Source organism: Micromys minutus, assembly GCF_963924665.1.
Source record: "Micromys minutus genome assembly, chromosome: 10".
In the NCBI taxonomy this organism is placed as follows: domain Eukaryota; kingdom Metazoa; phylum Chordata; class Mammalia; order Rodentia; family Muridae; genus Micromys; species Micromys minutus.
The window spans coordinates 7854588-7877946 of NC_137979.1; the positions used below are offsets into that span (position 1 = coordinate 7854588).

General features: G+C 48.2%; 1 protein-coding gene across 1 annotated transcript in view; it reads left to right on the forward strand.

Moving 5' to 3' along the window:
* The first annotated feature begins 2739 nt into the window (after nucleotides 1-2739).
* Nucleotides 2740-23359, forward strand: part of LOC308425421 (proton-coupled amino acid transporter 1) — a 30490-nt gene continuing 9870 nt past the window's right edge. Inside the window, exons 1-9 of the mRNA XM_080922726.1 lie at nucleotides 2740-2865; nucleotides 11393-11537; nucleotides 16867-16957; nucleotides 17443-17531; nucleotides 18272-18367; nucleotides 18570-18654; nucleotides 20395-20613; nucleotides 21792-21890; nucleotides 23196-23359. The exon at nucleotides 23196-23359 is cut by the window's right edge and continues 3 nt beyond it. Coding sequence (XP_080778852.1) covers nucleotides 11398-11537; nucleotides 16867-16957; nucleotides 17443-17531; nucleotides 18272-18367; nucleotides 18570-18654; nucleotides 20395-20613; nucleotides 21792-21890; nucleotides 23196-23359 — 983 coding nt within the window. The 5' untranslated portion in view covers nucleotides 2740-2865; nucleotides 11393-11397. The remainder of the gene's footprint in view (nucleotides 2866-11392; nucleotides 11538-16866; nucleotides 16958-17442; nucleotides 17532-18271; nucleotides 18368-18569; nucleotides 18655-20394; nucleotides 20614-21791; nucleotides 21891-23195) is intronic.

Here is a 23359-nt window from a genome sequence, read left to right on the forward strand (position 1 = left end):
TCCCACTTAACCCCAGAATGCATGGAATCTTGAACAGTTTACAAACACTTCCCCTGGGATCGCAGTTGATGCGTCTGTACCTTTAATAGCTTTTTCTTATGTATCTATGTATTTATGTATTTATTTATTTATGTATCTATTTATTTGTGGTCCTGGGGATGGAATCTACGTGCCTCTGGTGGCACTCACCTGGTTCCATCACATAACATCACACACATGAGAGCTCGAACACACACACACACACACACACACACACACACACACACGACAGGCGTCTCTAAGCTGCAGCCCCAGCTCTAGTCGTATATTTTGTCACATTGTATCTTTTAAATAGTTTGCCACAAACATATTATTTGCAATATGGGAAAAATTGTCCTTGTCTCCTTTCATGTCACCAAGAACCATAAGAAAAGAATCCAAACAGGCTGGGGAGATGGCTCCGCTGAGAAGATAATTGTTGTGTAACCATGAAGACTCAAGTTTGATCCCTAGACCCTGGATTTAGTAGCACAGGCTTGTAATCCCAGTGCTGGGGGTGGGGGGGGGGGCGGAGGCAGGCAGATCTCTGGGGCTCAGTAGACACCCAGTCTACTGTACTTGGCAAGTTCCAGGACACTAAGGGACCCTCTCTCAAAAAATAGGTGGGCTGGCAGGATGCTGAGCCTGTAACTGGGGACGACACCTCCTGATGGTGCCAGTCTGATACTGTCCCTTTCCTGACGTTTGCTCTCTGGGGATCATTCTTACTTTCATTTCCTCAGTATTGTTGTTCACCTGCTTTGCAGCACAGTCCCCCCTATGTCCCCAGCTCCTGGTGTCCTCACGGTGCCTGCAGGGCCTTCTTCAGAACAGTTTTACCTTTTCAAACTGTTGCTCTAGAATTCAAGTGTGTCTGCTCCATTCGCTCCACTTAATGAGTTCTTGAATTGTGTTGCTGTGGCTTCCAAAATATTTGACACTCTCACAGTGCTGAACGCTTCGCTCCAGCAGAGGTCTATGACTGAATAGTCACATCGTTCTCGGGATACTGACAAAAGGACACCTGACCTTCTATGTCCCAGCCACAGTGGTTACTGTCCTGCACTAGCAGCCTAGGGTTCGCTGCATCCAGGGCCCGGAAGCCTGCTCTGAGAAACGGGGAGCCGGAGGGGCCACCAGTAGTGTCTTGAAGACCTACCAAGACTGAATTTGTTAAAGTACAAGGAAACTTTGCACAGGTTCAGGCACATTGTAAGATGCAAGAAGTGCATTGAAGATGGAATGAAGAATGACATATCTGCAATGGAGAGCATTTGCTGAGCGTCTGACATCTTAGGGGCCATCGTGTTTGAGCGTGGGGTATAGGTGGGTGTAGCTTAGGGGAAAGCAGAGGTGACTCCCTTCTGTTAGGTGAGGGAGTTATCCAAAATCTCTCTGTAGTGTGATCCCTTGAGGTGCCAGATCTTATGTGACTTGCAAACAACCGGGGAAGGGGAAGAATTGAGCAAGGTTTCCAACTGAACTTTCTAAATGGGTAGAAAGGGAGCTCAGGAAGCCACCCAGTGGGAAGTAATGGAGATAGGCCTGGGGCAGAGGGTGAGGGAGAGGTTGATCTCAGCAACAATGCAGGACTCGCTCAACTAACACACAGCACACCAAGCCAGTCCTCTGTGTAGGGCTCTCAGCAGAAGAATCCAAATGTGTCTAAGTCTAGCCGGACGACACTCATCGACAGGGGTCCAGACCCAACTAGTGCAGAGAGGGGTTCTAGAAATTCTATTGCTTTGTCATTTCCTGTACATGGATATGTATGTGTGTGCATCTGCGTGTGTGCAGTGTATAGAGTATGTGCTTGTGTGTGTCTATATTTGTATGTATGTATATGCATGTATGTGTATATGTGTGTGGTGTATGAAGTATACGTATGTATGAAGATGTGTCTGCCTCTCTCTGTGTGTGGTATATGGCGTATATTCATGTGTGTGTGTGTTATTTATAGCTGTGCATGGTGTATGAAACATATGCATTTGTGTCTGTCTCTATGTGTGTGGTATATGAAGTATATGTGTGTGTGGAGTATATGTATGTGTGTGGTGTATGGAACGCGTGTGTGTGTGTGTGTGTGTGTGTGTGTGTGTGTATGGGATGTGTGTGTGCATGTGTGTGGTATATGGAGTGTGTGTGGGTATATGTAGTGGGGCATTGGGAAATTAGATGGTGACATTGTCTCCTTAAAGAGACCTAGGGGTCCTTCTGCCTCTGCCCCAAGCTCTGGTGTTACTGGCACACACTGTCATGCCTTGCTTTTTTTTTTAAAATATGTATTGGGAACTCAGGTCCTTATTATACCCAGCAAACCGTTTTCCCAGTAGCCCCTTTACAGTTTTTTTTTTTTTAATAAAGGAAAGTATCTTTAAGTCACCCAAGCTATCCTTGAACTCACTCTGTAGCCCAAACAGGCCTTGAACTATTTTTCTTCCCAGCGCTGGAATTGCAATCTGTACCATCAGGCCTGGTGACATGATATCTTTTTCAAGAGATGTATATTTGTGATTATAAATTCAGCAAGGGTAAAAATGAGGGATATTTTGCATGCCGACTTCTCTGGAGAATGACTTAGCTGGGGTGGTCTCAGAAGCACTGCCCTTTCTGCAGCAGCGGCGGAAGGCCGCCAGGTGGCGCTGCAGAACAAGGATCCGGGAGGAGGAGCGCCGAGTGGAGCGGCACGTGACCTGGGATCCGGAGCCAGTGTCACGTGACGGGGCCCGGAAGCGGCTGTCCAGGCGGCTAAAAAACCATGGCTAGGGGTCGGTGCTGAGGCTGCGCGAGGTGGGCTGAGTGGGAGCCGGAGCCGGAGCCGGAGCCCGGGCCGGGCAGGGCCGACCGGTGAGTAGTGCGAGCCCTGCGCTGCAGTCCGGAGTCACCTCCTGCTGTAGCGCCTCTGGCCAAACGGATGCTGCAGCTCAGGAACAGGTCACCCGTGGGTGGGGTCTCCTAAGCACCTTGTGACAGGTGTTCAGTTACGGTTCCCAGGGGGTGACAGCAGTCACCAATGGCCAGCTCGGACCAACCCTGCGTTTGCGGCTGGACGAGCCATGCCCTTGCCTTGGGTCACAGGGTACCAGACCGCAACTCCTCTCCTTCGATCATAGGGGAAACTGAGGTCCAGGGCTGTGTGTGGGCTTCTGAGGTATCCCCGCAGCAGGGCGTCAGCTTCTGCAGCGGTTTGCTTTCTGCCACGTTGTCATCCACGGGGAAACTCGCCCTGAGAAAAGCCACCTGTCCCTTCCGCCGTGGGTCGCGCGTCCTTGTTTGGCTCCGCTCTGTCTGGGCTCTCCACACCAGGCTGAGCTCTGGGTGTGGTTTTGTTCACTGATGGCTTTTTCTTATTTTGCAAACTCATCACTCTGTGGGCTTCGTTTCTGCAGTTTTGTGGAAGTCACACGGAAATATGAAATAGGACCTGGGAGAGACTGGAGGGGCGGCCAGGAAGGCTCCAGGCCATGAAAAGCCCTGACGTTAACTTGAAGATTGTTTGCTTTGTTTTCTTTTCTGTAATTTGACAGATTTTAGGTAGCTACTGCTTGTATGGATGGAAGGGATGGGGGTAGCTTGTTGAAACAAGATAGCAACATAGTGTCCTGGCAGGAACTGATATTGGGGAATCTGAAGAGCCTTGTTTTAGCTTTTGCCTCTTGCTTGCCACCTTAGGTGACTGAATCCTCACCTGCGTTTATAGTGGTAGGGTTGACTGGATTCCCCCGAGGTCCTTTTGTTCTGAAGTTCATATTGTTTGTTTGATTTTATTCGGAGAGATTTTCCCCTCCTTGTATCCTGTAGGCACTAGCCTACAACAAGAGTTGACCCCCCTCCCAATTTATGGCGAAACCAGACACTGGCAACTTAAAAATCATTTTAATTGTCTCTCTCATGACCAAGATCTCTTGTCTCTAGTTTGCATCCAAATTTACAGTAACTAACAGGAACATTTAGTGCATAGGGTTTTTGTTTGGATGGAACCAAACACTCTTTCATTAGACTGCATTTACAGCCAGACTTTAAAGCTGTTCTTGAGGTTAAAAGTGAGAGGCTGGCTCTCAGCACTTGGCTTTGACCTGAGGCTGCGTCTGCTCTGGTAGGGTAAGTGCTGGTGCAGCCTCTTTGTTTTGATGTCTCTATTTTCTCCTTCAACCCTGTGGCTGTTCATTCAGCCCCAGGCCTGTTTAGCTGTCTTTGTCTAGCCGGGAGAAGGAATTGGTTCTCTTTTGCTTTGGACAGGCATGGAGCTTCTAGTCACCACAGGGAGTTGTCATTGGGCATTTAATCCATTACCCTGGGGGAACGTTGCAGGTGAAATTGCTGTGCTGGGTAGAGAGCTGACCTAAATACAGTCAGTTGTGTTCTCTGTCTTTATCTCCCCCCCCCCTTTCCTTCTCCCTCCCCCTCTCCCTCTCTCCCAGTTCTATCTCCCTCCATAAGTCAGGGCACAACCACAGGCACCTTTGCTGAGACAGTCCCCTTGGCCTTGAGCTTGCTGATTGGTTCAGTTGGTCTGGCTATGAGCCCCATGGATTCCCCTTCTCCATCTCACCAACACCAGGACTGTGAGGACATCGCTGTCTTGACTTTTTCGCTTGCGTTCTGGGAACTGAACTCAGCTCCATACGTTTGCAAGGCAAGATTTTGCTGACAGCTGCCTCGCCAGCAAGCACCCTGCTGTCTTCCTTTTTGTCCCCACTCCCACCTCTTGAGGGTTTCAGCTCTTAAACTTCTGGTTTTTTACTGGCCAGGCAGCTGCTGCTAACCCTTCCTAGAACCCTATTTTTGAAGTGACTTATCTTTTCCCTGTGGAGGAGAGTCACATTTAGTCTGTTGACCTGAACCCAAGCCCTGGGAATCGAACACCTCTCTCCTTTGGCCAGATGCAAGAAGCAGACATGCACACTTCAGGGTTTGGGAGGGCTCTTGTGTATTTTTCTTCATGAATTTAGCAGTCTGTGTGGGGCATTGTAGAGCTTTGGCACTTGTTTCAACATTTCCAAGTTAAGGGCTCATCGCAGTCCTTGTCCTAGTTAGCTTTCTATTGCTGTGACCAACATCATAGCCAAAAGCAACTGGGGGCTGAAAGGGTTTATTACATCTTATAGCCCATCACGATGGGAATCAGGAGGGGAAATCAAGGCAGGAACTGAAGCAGAGGCCACAGAGAAACACTGCCTTGCTTCCATGGATTGTTTGGGCTGCTTTCTTACACCAACCAGAACCACTTGCTCATGGGTGACAGCACCCAATCAAGAAAGTGCCCTGCAGGCTTGCCTGTAGGGCAGTCTGATGTAATAGGCATTTTCTCAACTGAGGTTCCCTTCTCCCAGGTGACTGTGATGACTGTTCTTGAGTGTCATCTTGGCTATATCTGAAATTAATCAAAACCCAGTGGCTGGGTACACCTGTGAGGGATTTTGTTTTCTTAATTAAGTCAACTGAAGTGGGAAGACCCACTTTTAATCCAGGTTTTTTTGAGGTGGGAATATCCACCTTTAATCTGGGTCATACATTTTGGTGGCAACCTGTATAAAGGACATGAAAGAAAGAGGTTCTCTCTCTCTCTCTCTCTCTCTCTCTCTCTCTCTCTCTCTCTCTCTCTCTCTCTCTCTCTCTGCTTGCCCTCACAATTGCCTGCAAGTTCATTCCTTCACTGGCATTGAAGCCAATCTTTAAGATTCTGGTGTGCACTAGAGATCAGCCAAAATATTCATCTGGACTGAACAATTACTGGAATGAATATATATGTGTATATATATGTATATATATGATTTATTTTTTTAATCAATTTTGTTTCTCCAAAGACTCTTGAGTAATGCAGGGACCCTGGCTTGAAGTGTCAAGTTGAGAAAAATCTGCACAATCTTGTACAATATTAACTGGAAAAAGTCCTGCAAAGTTTCTGTAGAGCATCTTTCTCTGGTCTGGGCTGTCTCCATGGTAACAATCTCTACCATCATCGAGGGTCCACTGTGTGCCAGGCAACACACCTGACCCTTATCTTATTTTCCTAACAACATTACAGCTTGATGTACCGGGGATATCTCTCAGATAAAGCAGTCCAGATGAAAGCAGAGTGACTCAGCTGGGGTGGTCTTCCTGATACCAGCCATGACCCTGACCTAGTTCTGGGTCTAGTGTGGGGCTAGGCATTTTAGAGCATGTACCATTGGGTGGTAGAAGGGACTCTGTTTTGCTGCTGGCTTGGAATCTCCTGAGCTCTTTCTGTATCTGTGGCCTGGGTGGGGCCATCTCTATTTGTGCCTTGGTTTGCCTCTGGATGAAATGCTGGCCTAGGCTCTTCTGAAGTCATGCCTGGCTGTAGTACTTAGTGTATGTAAAAAGTGAGCATGCTTGCCTGTTTTGTATTGTACAGTGCTGACAGCAGCTGTCCTGTGACTGCCCCAGCATGGGACTCCTTCGGGCATGAGGCTGGACTACAGAATATACTCTGGTGGCTTAGGTGGAGTGCTTGCTGCTGTTTCTAACTGTTCTTAGATATAAGCTGTTTTCACTTCCCTCCTTGGAGACCACATTAGGCAATCCAGTCTGTGCCCTCCGATCATGTCTTTAGAATTTGCTGTTTGCTTTGGTTCCAAAGTCCAACTCATGACCTCAAAATAATGGACTGTACTTCCAATTTGTAAATAATCCCCTCGGTGGGCTGGAGAGATGGCTCTGAGGTTAATCGAATTTGCCCTTGAACTCTTGAGATCTTCTGGCCTTGGTTTCCCAAGTAGCTGGGATTACAGGCCTATACCTCTAGGCTGTACCAGGGTTTCCAGAACCCACATGGGAAGGACATAGCTGCTTGTAAGCCAGCGTCAGGGGCTCTGCCTTTTCTGACACAAAACGCATACACTCAAGTATAATAAATCTTAACTGTTTAAAATAATTACCACCGGTGCCTGAATGCTGCGGGAGGTGAGGCCTGAGCGTCGGCATCAGATAAGATTATATATTTTGAAGCACTTTATGTAAATCACTGTGATCAGGGTCACTTAGGAACCCCAGTAAAACTAAAATCTTGGCATGCTAGGGTGCACACTGGAGTGCTGACACAGGACAGAGTGTGAGGCCAATCTGTGTTGCAGAGAGTCTGAATCCAAAAGAAAGAAAAAATAAGGCTTCCTTGCAGTGGCTGAGTCGAGCCAATAGATAAGAGTGCACATTCTGTTTCATTTCTAACTTTAATTGTAATAGCATTAAGATCTAGCAAAAAACAAAAAACAAAAAAACCCAAAAAACCCTTTGTTTCTTTGCATTTTTTACACTGGATCTCAGCCAAAAGCTCAAGATAATTTTTTGTTCTTCATAATATTTAACCGAATATCTTTTACAGTAGTATGACCGTAACACTTAGACAATACAAAATTACAAATTCATGAGGCATTGCATCATTTTTATTCTGGTGGGTAGGGGGTTCCCTTTCCACCACTGAGTTTGTGTGGTCTCTCTGCATCCTGTCCTGACAACCCTGCCTCAGTTTCCCCCTGTGAGCACTGTTGAGTGGAGATTTTTGCCTTGCGTGGATGGACCACACAACAATCCATAAACCATTGCTATACTCGAGAACCCGAAAGACAGGCTTGCTTCAACTTTCTCATATTACACAACCCTCATTTCAACATTAACAGGTCTCATTAAATCTCCTGAAGGGGGAGGGGTTGGCAGTAGTTGCAACAGTTAGTGTGGATGCTTAGCTTCTCCCAGGGAGCCCAGTGGGAGGCTGGCACAGCATGGGAGCAGGAAGAAGAAGAGGAAGTCCTGTGTAGAATGGGGTGGCTGTGTCCACCCTCCCCAAAGTACCAACTGAGAATGGGGCGCTGCCTAACCTTGCCAGAGATGGAATCTCTCTGTCCCCTCCCCATTCTCCCTTTTGCTGTCTCTGAAACAGGGTCTCCTGTAGTCCAGGCCGTGGGTGACCTTGAACTTAAGATCCTTCTCCCCATCTCCCGAGTGCTATGTTACAGGCCTTCACTCCCATACCTGGTTTATGAGGTACAGGAAATGGAACCAGGGCCTCATGTATGCTAGGCAAACCATCTACCAGCTGAGTCCCATCCCCAGCCCTGGGAAACAAGTCTTCTCCTAGCCTGGTCTTGTCTGTTTGGACAACTGTGCAAACATAGTAGTAAGTTCTTCCTGTAACCAGCAAATGTTTCCTTTCTTCCCACCTGTCGGTCTCAGCTTGACAGATCTTTCAGGTCCCAAATAACAAGTCTAATCTATGTGGCAGCCCTAAAAGACAGATTCTGTGGCCTGGCTTACGGGAGAGACTCACTTGCCTTTGCTTCTCTAGTGCTGGGATTAAAGATGTGCACAACCACATCTGGCTTAATTAGGTTTCTGAGACAGGGTCTCACTATATTCCCCCGACTGGCCTTGAATTATAGGTGTGTGCCATTGTTCCTAGTCAGAGTGGCTTTGTGGTGGGTGGGAAGAGGTTGGAGGTTTCTCCATCATCTATCTGCTTTCAGTAACATTACAGTTTTCATACAAGATTCTATTTAGATGCATCCCATGTGTTGGAAGAGACTAGAAATAGCCTGATGCTCATGTAAGTAATTACATCCTTTGATTGGAACATCAGAGCTACAGGAGCCCCTGTCTGCACTTCCCACATTTTACATTTGCGAACTAAGATCACAGGAGAGAAAAGTGGCCAGAGTTCCCAAGCAAACTGGTGACAGAGGCCAACCTCACACCCGGGCCCTTTGGCATGGACATCGACGTATAAGCTGTTGTTTCAGTGACAGAGGTTTCCAGCTCTCCACATCGGTGTGCTTGGCAGGTTCTCTCTTCCTGATCCACTTGTGAGTTCTCTCCATGTGTGCTTGAATCTCTGCATCCTGTGAGTTAGTGGAACCCGAGACTCCCATTGGAGGCTGTGGGTAGGGAGGCTCCTTGCCGGGGTTGCTGGTACCTTGTGCATTGAATGTGCCTTATCTACACCAAAAGTCATGTTGAGGCTCAGTCCTCAGGTGGTATCGAGAAATGGTGGAGTCTTTAAGAGTCCTGTGGGATTCCACTTTGATGGAGGGATTAATGTAGTTACCCAGTGAGTGTGGGAACAGACCATTAGGAAGTGAGCGTGGCTCCTCCCCTTGGTCTCTTCTTACCTTGCAACCTCTCCTCCTCCACTCCTTCGACCTCTCTTCCTCACTTGCCCACTGTTTTTCTGTTTTTCTGCTGTGCCTAAAGCAGTGTGAGACCCTTGAGGGAAGCCTAACAGATGCTTGAACCCTCTGAGCTGTGAGTACATTCCTTAATAAATTCCCTAGTTTCAGAGAGTTTGTTACAGCAACAGAAAGCAGACTAAGACAGGTCCTGTGCTGACTTTGACTTTCCCTTGGGAGGCTGCACCGATCCTTTCCTGACTCGAACTTGGTATATTTTGTGACTTTCCCTGGATTGCTCTTGTGTTAGCATTCCTAGAGGGGAGCCCTGGGCAGAGAGACAGCCTCTGGCACCTGATGCTAAGGTAGCAATTGGAAAGCTGGCCTCTCCCCCAGAGGTAGCATCTTAGAGTCAGGCTGCTGTCTGCATGCTGGGAGAGACTGATGGAGTAGAGCAGGTTGTATTGGTCATTTTTACTGCTGGTGTACTTTCCCACCCTCATATTCTGCAGATTCTTGAAGGATAGGACGGAACTTGACTCTTTTCTGTTTAGTCCCCGCAGCACTGTCAGCAGCAGACATTTCCAGACCGACAGGCTGTCAGGAGGGAGAGATACTTCCTGCCTTGCTACTCACTGCTTAGCAGGACAGGTCCCCTATCTTTTTGGGGGGGATCCTTCATCTATGCAGCGAGGGCTTTGAGGAGACCAGTGAATCTTCTTAGCAATAAGCTAGGGCTCTAGGGGCTTCCATAGCTCTCAGCTAACTGAGAGAAGTCCTGCCCTCTTCTCTTCCCCAGCACCACGTGGAGGGGACACACCCTCACCATCCCTCAGCAGTACACACCAGGGAGGGTTAGTGCTTTTACCATCTTTTAAACAGGAGCAAATCTATAAAAATTTAAGAGAAAGCACAGGGCTGAGAAGGTGTGACACCGTCCGTCCTCTCCACGAAGGTCACAGTCAACACTACGATAATAAGATGGGTTACTGAGGGTGCAAGTGTTTATTTGGTCAACATTATATGTGACAGGGGAGCCTTCAGAGGAGAATATGGAAGGACCCGGGGGTGGGGGGCGGGGTTAGTCCATCTGTGAGCTCACATTGCTTGGGCAGCTGTATGAAAAGACTGGTCTCAGGTTGTATGGTAATGGAAGTTGACTGAGCTACACCATTTTCCAACAGTCAGAAAAGAACCCAGGGGGAGAAGGTGAGCTTTCCTGATTATTCTGTCCTAGTTTCTTCCCCTTTGTTGTGATGAAGGAAAGGCCCTGATGCAAATAAGCTTAGAGGAGAAAGGCTTTAGCTCAGCTAACAATTTTAGGTTATAGTCCATTTGTTGCAGGGAAGTCAAGGTGGCAGAAACTTGAAACAGTTAATCGTATCCACAGTCAAGAGTCAAGAGCAGAAAGAAATGAATGTGGATATACTCACTTGATTGTGCTCAGCTTTTTTTTTTTTTTTTTTTTTTTTTTTTTTCCCCTGGTTTGGGAATGGTGTTGCCCATAGTGGGCAGTGTCTTTTCTCATCAGTTGTCTTAAGACAATTCTCTAGACATGCCCAAAGACAAACCTGATCTAGACAATCCTTTCCAGGTGCTTGTAGACTGAGCTGAGCTCATGGTGGGAAGAAGGTGTTTTGTTTATGGGTTTTTTTTTTTTTTTTTTTTTTTTTTTTAATGGTTTGGGACCCTGTGAAATTGAAGCAGAATTGGGTGACCCAGAGGGGATTTCATGACTATAACTGTGTCCTCTGCTGAAGGTAGAGGATAAAAAAAGAGACTTCAAAGATCATCTGGGTTCATGTCTCCTAATAGCTCACTGATAGGTGTGTAATTTAACTACTGTTTGAGGTTCAAGAGATTAGTTCAGAGGACGGTGGGGGTGAACTCAACCAGAAGACCGGGGAAGGCTTCCTGGAAGTGCATACTAGCTTTACCCTGCCCTGCCCAGCAATGGATCACATGTGTGCTGCTCAGGTGTGGTGCCCTGGTATGAATTTAGAAATTTATGAGCAAGGTACCCTGTGGGAAGGTGGGGAGGCAGAGGGCAAGCAGGCCCAGCCCACCTGTGGACTTCGTGCCTCTTGCATCCTCCTTGATTGGTACTCGGCACTCTAGTCAGACTCACTCCATAGTACATCCGTCACCAGGAGTAGCTGTGACAATGTCTGCCTCTGTGTCTGAGCCCACCCCCAACTTGGAGCTGAAGGCCCCATCTACTGGAGATCTTAGCACTATCTCTGTCCCCCCAGCTACCATGTCCACACAGAGGCTTCGGAATGAAGACTACCATGACTACAGCTCCACTGACGTTAGCCCTGAGGAGAGCCCATCTGAAGGCCTCGGGAGCTTCTCCCCCGGCTCCTACCAGCGCTTAGGAGAGAACAGTAACATGACGTGAGTACTTGTAACCTCCTGCCATGGAGTGGGCTTTCCTGTCCCCAAATCTCCCTTTGGAACAACTCCCTGCTTGACAGAGGAAAGCAAGCCTTCCACAGGCAGCGCCAGTCCTTCCTAGTCATTGCTAATTTCTTGTTAGTTCCCGAAGGCTGGTGGCCAGGAAGAGCTTAGATTTAAAAGCTTCATGAGGGATAATGTCTTGGGCTAGAACCAAGTGTCCGATGCCTCCTGGCTCCATTAGCGCCTCCTTGGCAGAGAGCCTCCTGGGACTTCTATCCCAGGACCTGGCTGAAGAAATGGCAGGAGGGAGTGGTAGCTGTATTTAACCCCCTCCCCCCAGAGCTGGTGGAAGAGAGATCCACTTTCCTTGAGGGGGTTGCAGTCTTTTACCTGGCAGCTGAAACCTCAGTCTCGTCTGGGCCACGTTTGATCCTCTTTGGCTCCAAGTTTCTCCCGATATAAGGACCAGTTGAGAAGCCCAGAGGAAAACTGGGCTGGCTGTGTGAGGTTCAGTTCTTGAGCTGGAAACTTCAGAGTTCTGTTCTGAGTTTCCTAGCATGCCCCTGTCCTTGGCAGTCCTACCATTTATCCCCAATCTCAGCTGTCACCCTTCTGGTGTCCCTTGTGGGTTGGGTGTGACTTACTGAGGGTGGCTCTGTGTCTTAGTGTAATGCCTTATGCCTCCAATCTTCGTGACAGCTCAAGGGGACTGGAAGCTCAAGAGGACTTGTGGGGATGTACCCACTGCCTGCACTTTCCCCTGGGAGGGATGTTTTCCCCTGTGAACCGAGGTGGGCGTAGAAAATGATGGCTCGTGGCTGGCTCCTTGCTATCATTAGCACAAAGATTCTGGATTTTTAGCTTATGCTCCATACAGCCTACTGTTATAGACTCCCAGCCTGCAAATTCAGCTGGTGGGAAAGATCGCTTAAGTATAATACAGCTGGTGGCAGCTAGGACACCCTTTCTGTCTTCCCTCAGACTTTGTCCCATCAGTGTGGAGAAGGAGGTCCTTGAGGGCTTTTGAAATACTTCTTCCAATTGTCAGCTTGTTTGCACAGTACTTTCTGTACACAGCCTAAATTCTCACTTTTGCAGAGACTTTTCTGAAGGTCAAGTCCAGCTAGCTAGTCAAGATCAGAATGGATCAGACATCCCATGCCTGGGCCGTCCTCAAGGTCACCTTTGTCTCTTTCCCTGGTTTCTTGGAAATCAAGCCAAGCAGACAATTCCCTCTTTTGGCTTGTATTAGGACATTTCTCAAGATACAGGGCAAAGTATTCCTTTGGGTCTTAGAGTACTGGTCACTCCAGCCTGGGGCCAGGATCCACCCAGGCATTTATTCAGGAAACATGCCAGATGGACCAAGGCTGATTTGGACACTTGTTAATCTCTCAGGTAGTGTGAGAGCCAAGATTTGAAGCCTTTATCCTTCCTGTTATCTACTTTATTAAGGAGCAAAGTACCTTGGAAGACCTTCTTGACCACACCCGACTCTTATAGAAGTTAAAGGCTCAGTTAAAAGCCCAAAATAGTAAGTGCAAATAGGAACTTTAGACATTTCTGTGACAAAGTAATTGTGATGACTTCCACCTAACAATTGGTGCCATTGAGAGCATTGGTGGCAGCCTCTGTTAACAATGGAGGGCGGTTTACACACAGTAGGGCCCATTTTCTTTCTAGTTGCCCCGTTGAGTAGTTAGGAACAGCTCTCTATTCCACCTCAACAGTGCTTCCAAAGGTCAGCAGTCAGGGACATTAGCTATCCTCGGAACAGCCAAATACGGTCTGCAGAGCTTCTGAGGTTCCAAGACCACAACCCTTCCTCAGAGTGCCGAGATGCCATCTGCCTTTCACTTTCTCCAGTGTGAGTCCGCAGCTTCCTCCCCTCACGCTGCCCCCCATCCCCATTGTCCTAGACACGTGTGAGTGGAAGGAAAAGGCCAGTTTCATTGAGTTGCCTTGACAAGGGCCGAGGCTGCAGCTGGGGTGGCAGAGCGCTTGCCTGGCACGCACCATGCCCTGATCTCATTCCCAGAAACACTAAACTCAGTTAGGTGGCACATGGGCAGTGGAGGCAGGAGGATCAGAAGTCTCAAGGTCATCCTGGACTACATAGGGAGTTCAACAACAGCCTGGGATGCATGAGACCCTGTCTTCAGCAACCAAAAAGTCCTCGATAAGAGAGAGAGGTCATTAACTCTTTAAGTGCAGCCTTTAGCACAGGGCTCCTAAGCAGTCAAAAAAAAAAAAAAAAAAAAAAAAAAAATGCCAGGATCAGTTGTCAACTGAACTAATTGGGGTTTTTGTTCTTTCTCTTTTCCCCCCCATAGAAATGGTTTATTTTAGTAGAAAGAACAACCAGCTAACTAGGTTTTTCAGACCCAAGTATTTAGCATTTCCTTTGAAAATAAAATGAAGGCTGGAGAGATGGCTCAGTGGTTAAAAGCACTGACTGCTCTTCCAGAGGTCCTGAGTTCAATTCCCAGCACCCTCATGGTGGCTCACAACCATCTGAAATGGGGTCTGATGCCCTCTTCTGGTGTATCTGAAGACAGCTGCAGTGTACTCATATACATAAAGTAAATAAATCTTTAAAAAAAGAAAATGAAATGAACCCATTAATTCAAGGGAAAAAAAAAAAAAAAAACACCAGTAATGTTTTTGTGGCTCCCATGAACTATGAGCTTTCAAGCAAAATTATAAAAAACAAACAAGCAGAGCGTGCAAATCACCCTCGTGTCCAGCCAGCACCGTGTGCTCATTCCCCTCGAGATCGAGGGGAACCTTCGGAAGTGAGCTTTTGAGATTATATAAGGAAACAGGTGAGCGCGTGGAAGCTGTTTTTCCTCAGGAGCCAGAAAACTCCACATTTGTTAGGAAATCATTCGTGATGGAGAGGCCCCTGCACACAGCAGCGGCAGCAGTGGGTTAAGGGAATGGATCGTGGGAGGTTCAGCTTTCACACTGCGGCTGATAAGAACCCATGCATCTCATTGTGGGGCAGTGTCAGAAGAACTGTCATAGCTGAAGAGGCGTTAAAATGTCCCTTCTCTTCCGACTGCACGCCTAAGGGGACCAGTCTTTCCCAGACTTCCACCAAAGCAGCAAGACGTCCAGGGATTGAAACAGACAGCCAGCTGTCTTCTGTCAGATGAGCCGTTTAGGAGATATTTTAAGCAGCTGTGGGGGACGTGGTGCTGGAATGCTGGCTCGGTGGTTAAGAGCACTTGCTGCCCTTGCAGAGGGCCTGGGTTCTAGTCTAGGCACCCACTGTTCACAGCTGCCTGTAACTGCAGCTTTAGGGAATCCCATGCCCCACACGTTCACACACAGAGACATAAATACATTTAAAACAAAATAAAACGAACAAACAAAAAACTAGGGGCTGGGGATCTAAATGATTGCTACTCTTCCAGAGGACCCAGGTTTGATATTCAGCATGAACATTACAGTTCAACCACCGTTCATAACTCCAGTCAGACCCAGGGAATCTGACACTCTCTCCTGACCTCTGAGGGCACTCCACTCATGTGGTTCATAGACATATATGCAGACAAAACACCCGTACACATACATGCATTTTTTAAATTACATGAATCTTTTTTTAAGTGATACAGTATCATTCCCATTTTAAATTTTTTATTAAACTATTCATATGCATTATTTTAAATTATAAATTTTAAAATTTGGGCTTAGCAATACAGTTTATCTGCAGATAGAACCCACATAAACAAAGATACAGGGATCCTTAATTCATCCAAGAATAAATACAGAGGGCCTAGGACCTAAAACTAAGAGCTACTGACAACACGCAATGTAAGCAGAGGCTCCCTCTCAGTCTTCAGAAGTTAACCTTCACTATGGCTAGAGTGTCACAGGCTTGGAGGTAATACTCCGATGCCCCTCTGTTATGGAGGGGACATCACTGTGAATGAGTTTGACTCGTGGCCTAGAATCCTGATGTTTCTCTTTAGGGTCTTTGGGATAACCTTGCCCTTGTCCAGTTACTTCACAGGACAAGCGGACAGTTTCTAGAATAGAAGGGATGGTCACGCCGAGTGACAGCGGTCAGGGCCAGTAAGCCCAGCACAGAGGCATTCTGGGGAGGCTTCAGAGAAGTGGGAAGGTGTGGTACTTACCTTTGCACTTAAGTGGGTTAAACATTTGTTTGACAAGATAGAGGTTTAACAGGCCCGTTATCTCCTGGCCACTGGCTGCCTATAATGCCTTTGGACTCTGTGGCCTCAGAGTAGCACAGGGAAACACATTTCTCCTGGGAGTCAAAGGCCTTTTCCTGGTGGTAGGTGCCAGCATGGGTAGATACCAGGATGGTAGGTAGATCGTATCTCCTTCCTGGTGGACCTGAGGGAGGGGCCTTTGTGGGCAGCAGGTGTTGTTGGCTTTTGACTTCTGCCAAATGCAGATTTGCATGGAAGTACCAGTCTTGAGGGACCTGGAGGGATCTTTGTGCCTAGGGCCAAGTCCTGAGTTACGGAAGGCTGAGTGTCTAGCTGTTTCCTACTCTGTCCCGGGGAAACAGAATGCAAAGACAGGCCACAGCCAGCACACTCCTGTGTAATCCGGGATGAGTCTGCCTTCCCCAGAGAAAGGGGAATCCTGACTCACCCATGTGGTCACCACAACCCAGTGCCACTAAGGCACAGAGTTCCCCGTGTGTTCTGTGGCTTCTCCTCACCTGTGGTGTTTACCTGCCTCCCATTTCACCGGCTGGCCTCAGGTCTCAGCCCTCCACTCACCTGCCCCAACTCTCCCCGGCTCTGTCCCCGAGCCCCTCAGTCTTTTGTCTTCCTCGAGACATTACATTTCTCTAGGAGCTGGTGTTCACATTGGACTCACCCACACCTACTGTCTATAGCTTAATATAGTGTTTGTTACATGAAAAAACAAATGGATGAGGACCCAAGAGAGGGTTTATGTAAGACACAGCACAGGGCAAGTTTGAGGCACAGGGGTGACCCAGGGGTCCACTGAAGAGGGCTTCTCTAGCCTGGGTCCACAGTAGCAGTTGGCTTCTGTTTTTTTCTTTAAAGTCCAATTGGAACTCTTTGTTGTTTTGAGATGGGGTGGGGGTGGGGCCTCTAGTTTTGGTTGTCCTTGAGCTCACTCTGTAGAGCAAAACCCCCGCTAAACAAATAAGTAAAGTGCTCCTTGAACAGGTTGGTCCCTCATCTGTGACATAAAACAGTACATGGTTGTTGGGAGCTCAGGTAAGATAATGTGCCTAGGCTCTCTGTGTTGGTGCCTTGTGGTTAAGCATTGGCTGGCATTGTAGTTAACGGTCTCCACTTGCCTTCCTACCCAGATGGTTCCAGACCTTGATCCACCTGCTAAAAGGCAACATTGGAACTGGACTGCTGGGGCTGCCTCTGGCAGTGAAGAATGCAGGCCTCTTGGTAAGGGTTTCAGACGTTCATCCTTCAAAAGCTGCGCATCAGGCCTTCCGTGTGCCAGGCACTTTGTAGGCTCTGAACCTGGGCCAGTGACATTAGCTGACAGTTGTCCTCCCTTTGACTCACCCACGTAACCTGCTTGCCCAGTGTCACCATGGTTTCAGAGACATTGACCGGCCAAGTGCTGACCTTGCTGATCACCCTCAAGATTACCTTCCCTCCTGCCTTATTCCGGAGCCTGCCAAGAACTTCTGCCCTGTGGATCCAAGACAATCTCAGAAGGAGCTTATCTTAGGTTCACAAGATTAAGTGTCTGGATCAGGGCTGAGGCCACATGCAGATCCGGTCTCCTGGGTCTCTTCTCTCTCCGGCTGGTCAGAGCTCTGTCTCTAGAAGCACCTCAATAGCATTTGTCATCCGTATATCTAGTCTCCTTTGGGGGTCTCCCCTAATTCTGCCTTCTTCTCTTCCTTTTGTCTGCAACCTAGTTGGGTCCTCTCAGCCTGCTGGTGATTGGCATCATAGCTGTGCACTGCATGGGTATCCTGGTGAAGTGTGCTCACCACTTATGTCGAAGGTGAGGGTCCCGAGCCACTTTGTGAGGGGTGGAGATTGTCAGCGTGGGCCCTCCGTCAGTCTGAAAGAGGCACCCAGCCGGGGAAGGATGCTGTCCTTACAGTGTTGCTCCTCCTCATTACTGTTCTGCTTGACCTATTGGGGAGTTTCACTGCTATCTGTGAAGTTTACAGCTGTCCATTGGGCAGAGACCACATTCTGTGTTTGTGGATTTTGATGACGATTCCATGATGTCCACTTAACACTTGTGACCCTGGGGTTGGAAGAGGGCTCATTTGGTAAAATACTTAATTTTACCAGCATGGGGGCTTCGGCATGTGAGTTCAGATCCCCAGTAACCACGTCAACAACAGAAGCTGTTGCAGAGGTGAGCTCCTGCAACATGGGAGAGGCAGAGGCAGGAAGTCCCGGAGGCTTCCTGGACACCACTGTAGCACAGTAGGCAAGCTGTGGGTCAGTAAGAGGTCCTATCTCAAAAAGCAAAACCACAGAGAGTAACTAGGGAAGATACCCGACATCTCTCTGGCCCCCACGTATATGAACCTGTACACCTACGAACATGTGTACACGTGCACACATATACATACATGCACTCCACTTATGGTTCTTGTGGGGTTCAGAGGTCCCTGGGGTGACAGGTGGAGAATTGTTCCATGTCTTAGTAGCTTCATTTGTCTTTTTACTGTCATGGTCTAACCCAGATATTCTGCTTTTCCTGTATCCACAACCCCACCCCCCCAGACTGAACAAACCCTTTCTGGACTATGGGGACACGGTGATGTATGGACTGGAATGTAGCCCCAGCACCTGGGTCCAGAGCCACTCCCACTGGGGAAGGTAACTGAGTTCCTTGTTTCTCTTGGCCACAGCTCCCAGCGTGGGGGTCAGAGGTGGGGGGAGCACTGGCACACCTTGCCCTCTTGCCACAGCGCGTTCTTGTCGGCCCCTGAGAAGGGGAGGCGTGGACAGCTGCACACGCTCACCTCCAGGGAAGCTTCCAGACCTGAGGGGCTTTGCACCTGTCTCATCCTGTCTGCAGGCTCGTCGTGGACTTCTTCCTCATCATCACCCAACTGGGATTCTGCTGCGTCTACTTTGTGTTTCTGGCGGACAACTTGAAACAGGTAGCGTTCTCCTGGAAAAAGGGAAGGGTGAGAGTCGGTGGACATTTTGTCCAAGACACATGCTTTGGGTTGAACCTTTGGTGTTTGATTCCCACCTGAGCAGTCATGGTGTAAAGTGACCTTGCTTGCCCGAGTTACCACCAGCTGGCCCAAGGTCCTTTTTGTACTAAAATATATTAAAAATCCTGGCCCGGGGCTTCTTCCCCGCTTTAGACCATTTATGTTCCCGAATGAAAGACACACAGCCTTTACATTTTAATGCGCCTTGGGCAGCTGCCCACCCTCTGTGTTGTTAGACTCTACCTTCCATAACCCCATTATCACTTACTATTACTGCTCTTGACCCAGCCGGTGGCTTTCCTCCCTCTACCCATTCTTCCTTTATTCCTTGGCGGTTTCTTGCCACCTGCTCCTTCCTTAGGTCCCCACCCCTACCCTACACCCACACCAGCGGAAACCTCAACCCCACCTATGTCTCTTCTGCCTAGCTATTAGCTGAGGGCATCTTTATTCACCAACCACAATTAATTTGGGGCTCAGGTCACAGGGGCTCTGGACTCCAGGTCCTGGGGACCCATACTTAGCATTACAATAGGCAGTAAAAGACAAAACCTCAGCACCTTTTTTTTACTCTACCTGGATGAAGTCAGCCCCACACAAAAAGAAGCTCTTCTTCCCAGGCTGGTCTGGGTGGCTTTTGCATTCCTCCGCATGCGGCATGCAGGAGGAGATGCAGCAGGTGGTGCTGTCTAGCATTACTCCTACGGAAACTTTCGGTAATGGACCTTTACCTATAGCAGTGCAGGTCTGTGGAGGCTTCAGAGTCAGTTGTCATTTCTTCGAGGCTCCTGGGCAGGCCTCTGTGTCAGGCTGCCTCAGCCCTTGACAGAAGCCAGGGTTGTAGCACCTAGACAGTAGAGTATCTGAAACCCTTGTCCCTAAAGGAGTTAGGGTCAGAGTCTATGCCCTAGATCCCTAATAAGCCAGATGCAGCCACCTGTCCTTGGTAAGTCAGTTAAAAGAGCAGGATTGATAATGAAGAGATAATGAAGATAATGAAGATAAAAAAGGCTTATCCAGTATAACCTCACCGGGAGGAAGGATCCATGGACCCACCAAAGGCATCTTGAGGGGCCAGGCAGGAGATGAAGGTTGAAACAAGGAAAGAGGCAGGTATACTTAGTAGCCCGGGTGTGGTCCTGCCCATCACTGGCCCATTGTCTACACTCCTGCAAGGCGGTTTCACAGGTTGGCTTGTTTGGCACTGTGTATAACCCCATCCCCTTTCCAGACTAGTTCCATTCCAGGGCCATTTTCTTCTCTCAGTGTGATATTCCCAGGGGGAATTCCAGTTGTCTAGGGTGCCCGAGTCCAGGTAGCTGGAAGGAGGGACTCGATTGTTTCTTTATAGTGTCCCCTTTCATTTCAGGCGTGCCAGTTATAGGTGGGTCAGGTCCTGCAGGCTTTCTCTTTGCTTCCTGTACATCAGAAGGAATGATTAGGATAAGTGTGGGAAGAACTCATCAAATTTCCCCTATTATCTTTCTCCCATATCCTTCTGTCTTGTGAAACATGATCAAACCCAGCTCAGTTCACAATGACTCCCAGGAAGGTGCCTCGGCCTTCCAGAGGTGCCTACATATAATGACATTTTCAGACACCCGATCCTTTCTCAGGACCCTCTCCAACAAGATGCCCACAGCTCCGTCACTCAGGGTTTCTCCTTCCTTCTGGTTCCAGGTGATAGAGGCGGCCAACGGGACCACCACCAACTGCAACAACAATGAGACTGTGATCCTCACGCCCACCATGGACTCTCGACTCTACATGCTCGCCTTCCTGCCCTTCCTGGTGCTGCTGTCTTTCATCAGGAACCTGCGTATCTTGTCCATCTGCTCCCTGCTGGCCAACATCAGCATGTTTGTCAGCCTTATCATGATATACCAGTTCATTGTCCAGGTACGAGCCCAGGCCCTATCCCATCCTCCGGAATAGGAAAAATCGAATGGAAGGATCTCCACAGTGCCTACATGTGGCATATTTAGATTAGATGTTGCATAATTTCCCGAGGAGATAGGAACAAACGTTTACCCCAGATAGCCTGCCAGTAACAAACCAAAGGAATTACTCCACCTAGGTCTTTCGGTTCATTTATTTTATAACACTTTCCTTGAGCCTTTATTTCAATGGTCTTGTTGTAGAGTTGAGTTGGGTTGGTAATTTGCAAGCTTCTTTGTACAGTTCTTTGGTTGAGTTGTTGGCCAGCATGGTCAGCGTCGCTTATTTGATGGGATGACGGCTGACCTGCTCACCTGTCTCAGTCACTTAGCGTCCATATCTGTGAACTGTGACACTCCCTACTCACAGCTCCATCTGACTGATAGACAAACCTGGTAGCTGTCTGTCACTAGCACCTGTGTCTAGTATCATCCAGGACCCAGGAATAGTTACTACGTGAACTGGTGCTCAGGGCTCACTTTAGAGCAGAGACACCTATTTGTTTACATCCTGTGTACTAAAATGCTTCTTCTTCTCTTTTTAAGAGTAAAATTTTAAAAATTAATTATGCATATATGTGTGGGTATGTATATATGAGGACAGGAGCCATGGAGACCACAAGAGGGTGTCTGGTCCCCCTCCAGTCACATAACAGTAGTGAGGTACTCAACGTAGGTGCTGGTCTTCTTCTGCAAGAACAGCATGTGTTCCGAACAGCCAAGCCACCTTCCCACTAAGCTTTGACTTTCATGTTTAATATATATTCATTTTGCTACCTTTCCTCAGTGTCTCTAGCATTCCTCTCATGTGCCTCTTGATATTTTTAAAGTGCTCAATTTCTTTTATCTCGTGAGTTTCTTTTATATCAAATGTCTGGGAATGGTATCACCAAGTGGAAAAGCATGAAGCTTTATGCAGGCATCAGCATGTGAAAGGTTTATGGTACACTGGGCAGATCTTTATCCAAAGCAAGTGGGGACTTCCCAACCTGAGGAGAGAAAAAAAAGCCCGACTGTCTCCACCTTATCTGTTAGCTTCTTCCTTTTTTGAAACCTTGGATTTAGGAGACCATGTGCTCTGACTGGTGCTTCAAAGCCCAAATCTCTAAATAGCCCCTTGGCTTTGTTCATCTTTTCCAGAGGATCCCAGACCCCAGTCACCTCCCCTTGGTGGCCCCATGGAAGACCTACCCTCTGTTCTTTGGCACGGCGATTTTTGCTTTTGAAGGCATTGGAGTGGTAAGAAGGGTACTGTGGCTTGGGCGTGCATGCTCCCTGTGGGCCTGAGTGCTCCCTGCTGCCCCTGCCCTCCAACCCAGGGTCCTCACTGCTTCAGTGCTCAGGAGACCCCACCAGAAGTTAACTCAGGAGACCACATCAGGATGTGGTGGCACCTGCCCATGGTCACAGCACTCAGGAGGTGGTAAGGGAGTATCAGGCCTTCAGGCTGTCACTGGCTACAGTGTCACTGGCTAGTTTGAGGCCAGCCAGATACATAAGTCCCTCCCCCAGCTCCCCTCCCTGACAAAATTAAAGAAGGGAAGTTCACACTTAGGAAAATTGACTGGAGGCTTCCTGTCTCAAGTCATGTGTCAGACTCTTGCTGAGGGCCATACTGCTTCTAGGGTGTGGGGCACTCTGAGCCCCTGACAAGCTGACAGGGGACAGAGGGAATTCCATTTTCATCTCTCCTCACTCCTGATCAAAACTCGGGTTCTGAAGCCCCTTGTATGCAAGAGAGTGCAGCTGTGGATGGAATAACCGATCTCACTGTGCACTAAAGGAAAAAATACTTGGAGGTCCTGCAATAGAGATTCTATTTTCTTCTTCAGTCCTGTGTGTGTGTATTCATGTGTGCATGCATGCGTGTGCTTTTGTGTGTGTGTGTGTATTCGTGTGTGCATGCATGTGTGTGCATTTGTGTGTGTGTATTCATATGTGCATGCATGTGTGTGCTTGTGTGTGTGTATTCATATGTGCATGCATGTGTGTGCTTGTGTGTGTGTGTATTCATGTGAGCATGCATGTGTGTGCATTTGTGTGCATGTATTCATATGTGTATGCATGTGTGTGCTTGTGTGTGTGTGTATTCATATGTGCATGCATGTGTGTGCTTGTGTGTGTGTATGTATTCATGTGAGCATGCATGTGTGTGCTTTTGTGTGTGTGTGTGTGCAGGTGCATATGTACACTTGTATGCATGCATGTATGTGTGCTTGTGTGTTTGGAGGCCAGAGGTCAACGTCAGCTGTCTTCCCCAGGCATTCTCTGTTTTTGGAGATAACATCTCTCACTGAACCTAGAATTGTCTGGTTAGTGGGTTCTATTGGTCAGCCAGTTCTCCCACCCAACCCACCTCTGCTAGATGCTGGGGTTACCTATGCAGGCCACCACACCCAGCTTCTTGTGGGTTCTGGGCATCTTATATGTGCTTGGCAAGTGCCCTAGTGGCAGAGCCGTCTCCTCAGGCCCTTGACAGTGCTATTTTTGTCATACGTTCATTCCTTCCTCACATGTTCTCCTTCCTTTACTTCTTTTTTGTAGGTTCTACCTCTTGAGAACAAAATGAAGGACTCAAAGAAATTTTCATTGATCCTGTATCTGGGGATGGCCATCATCACTGTTCTCTACATCAGCCTGGGCAGCCTTGGGTACCTGCAGTTTGGTGCCAACATTAAGGGCAGCATCACACTCAACCTGCCCAACTG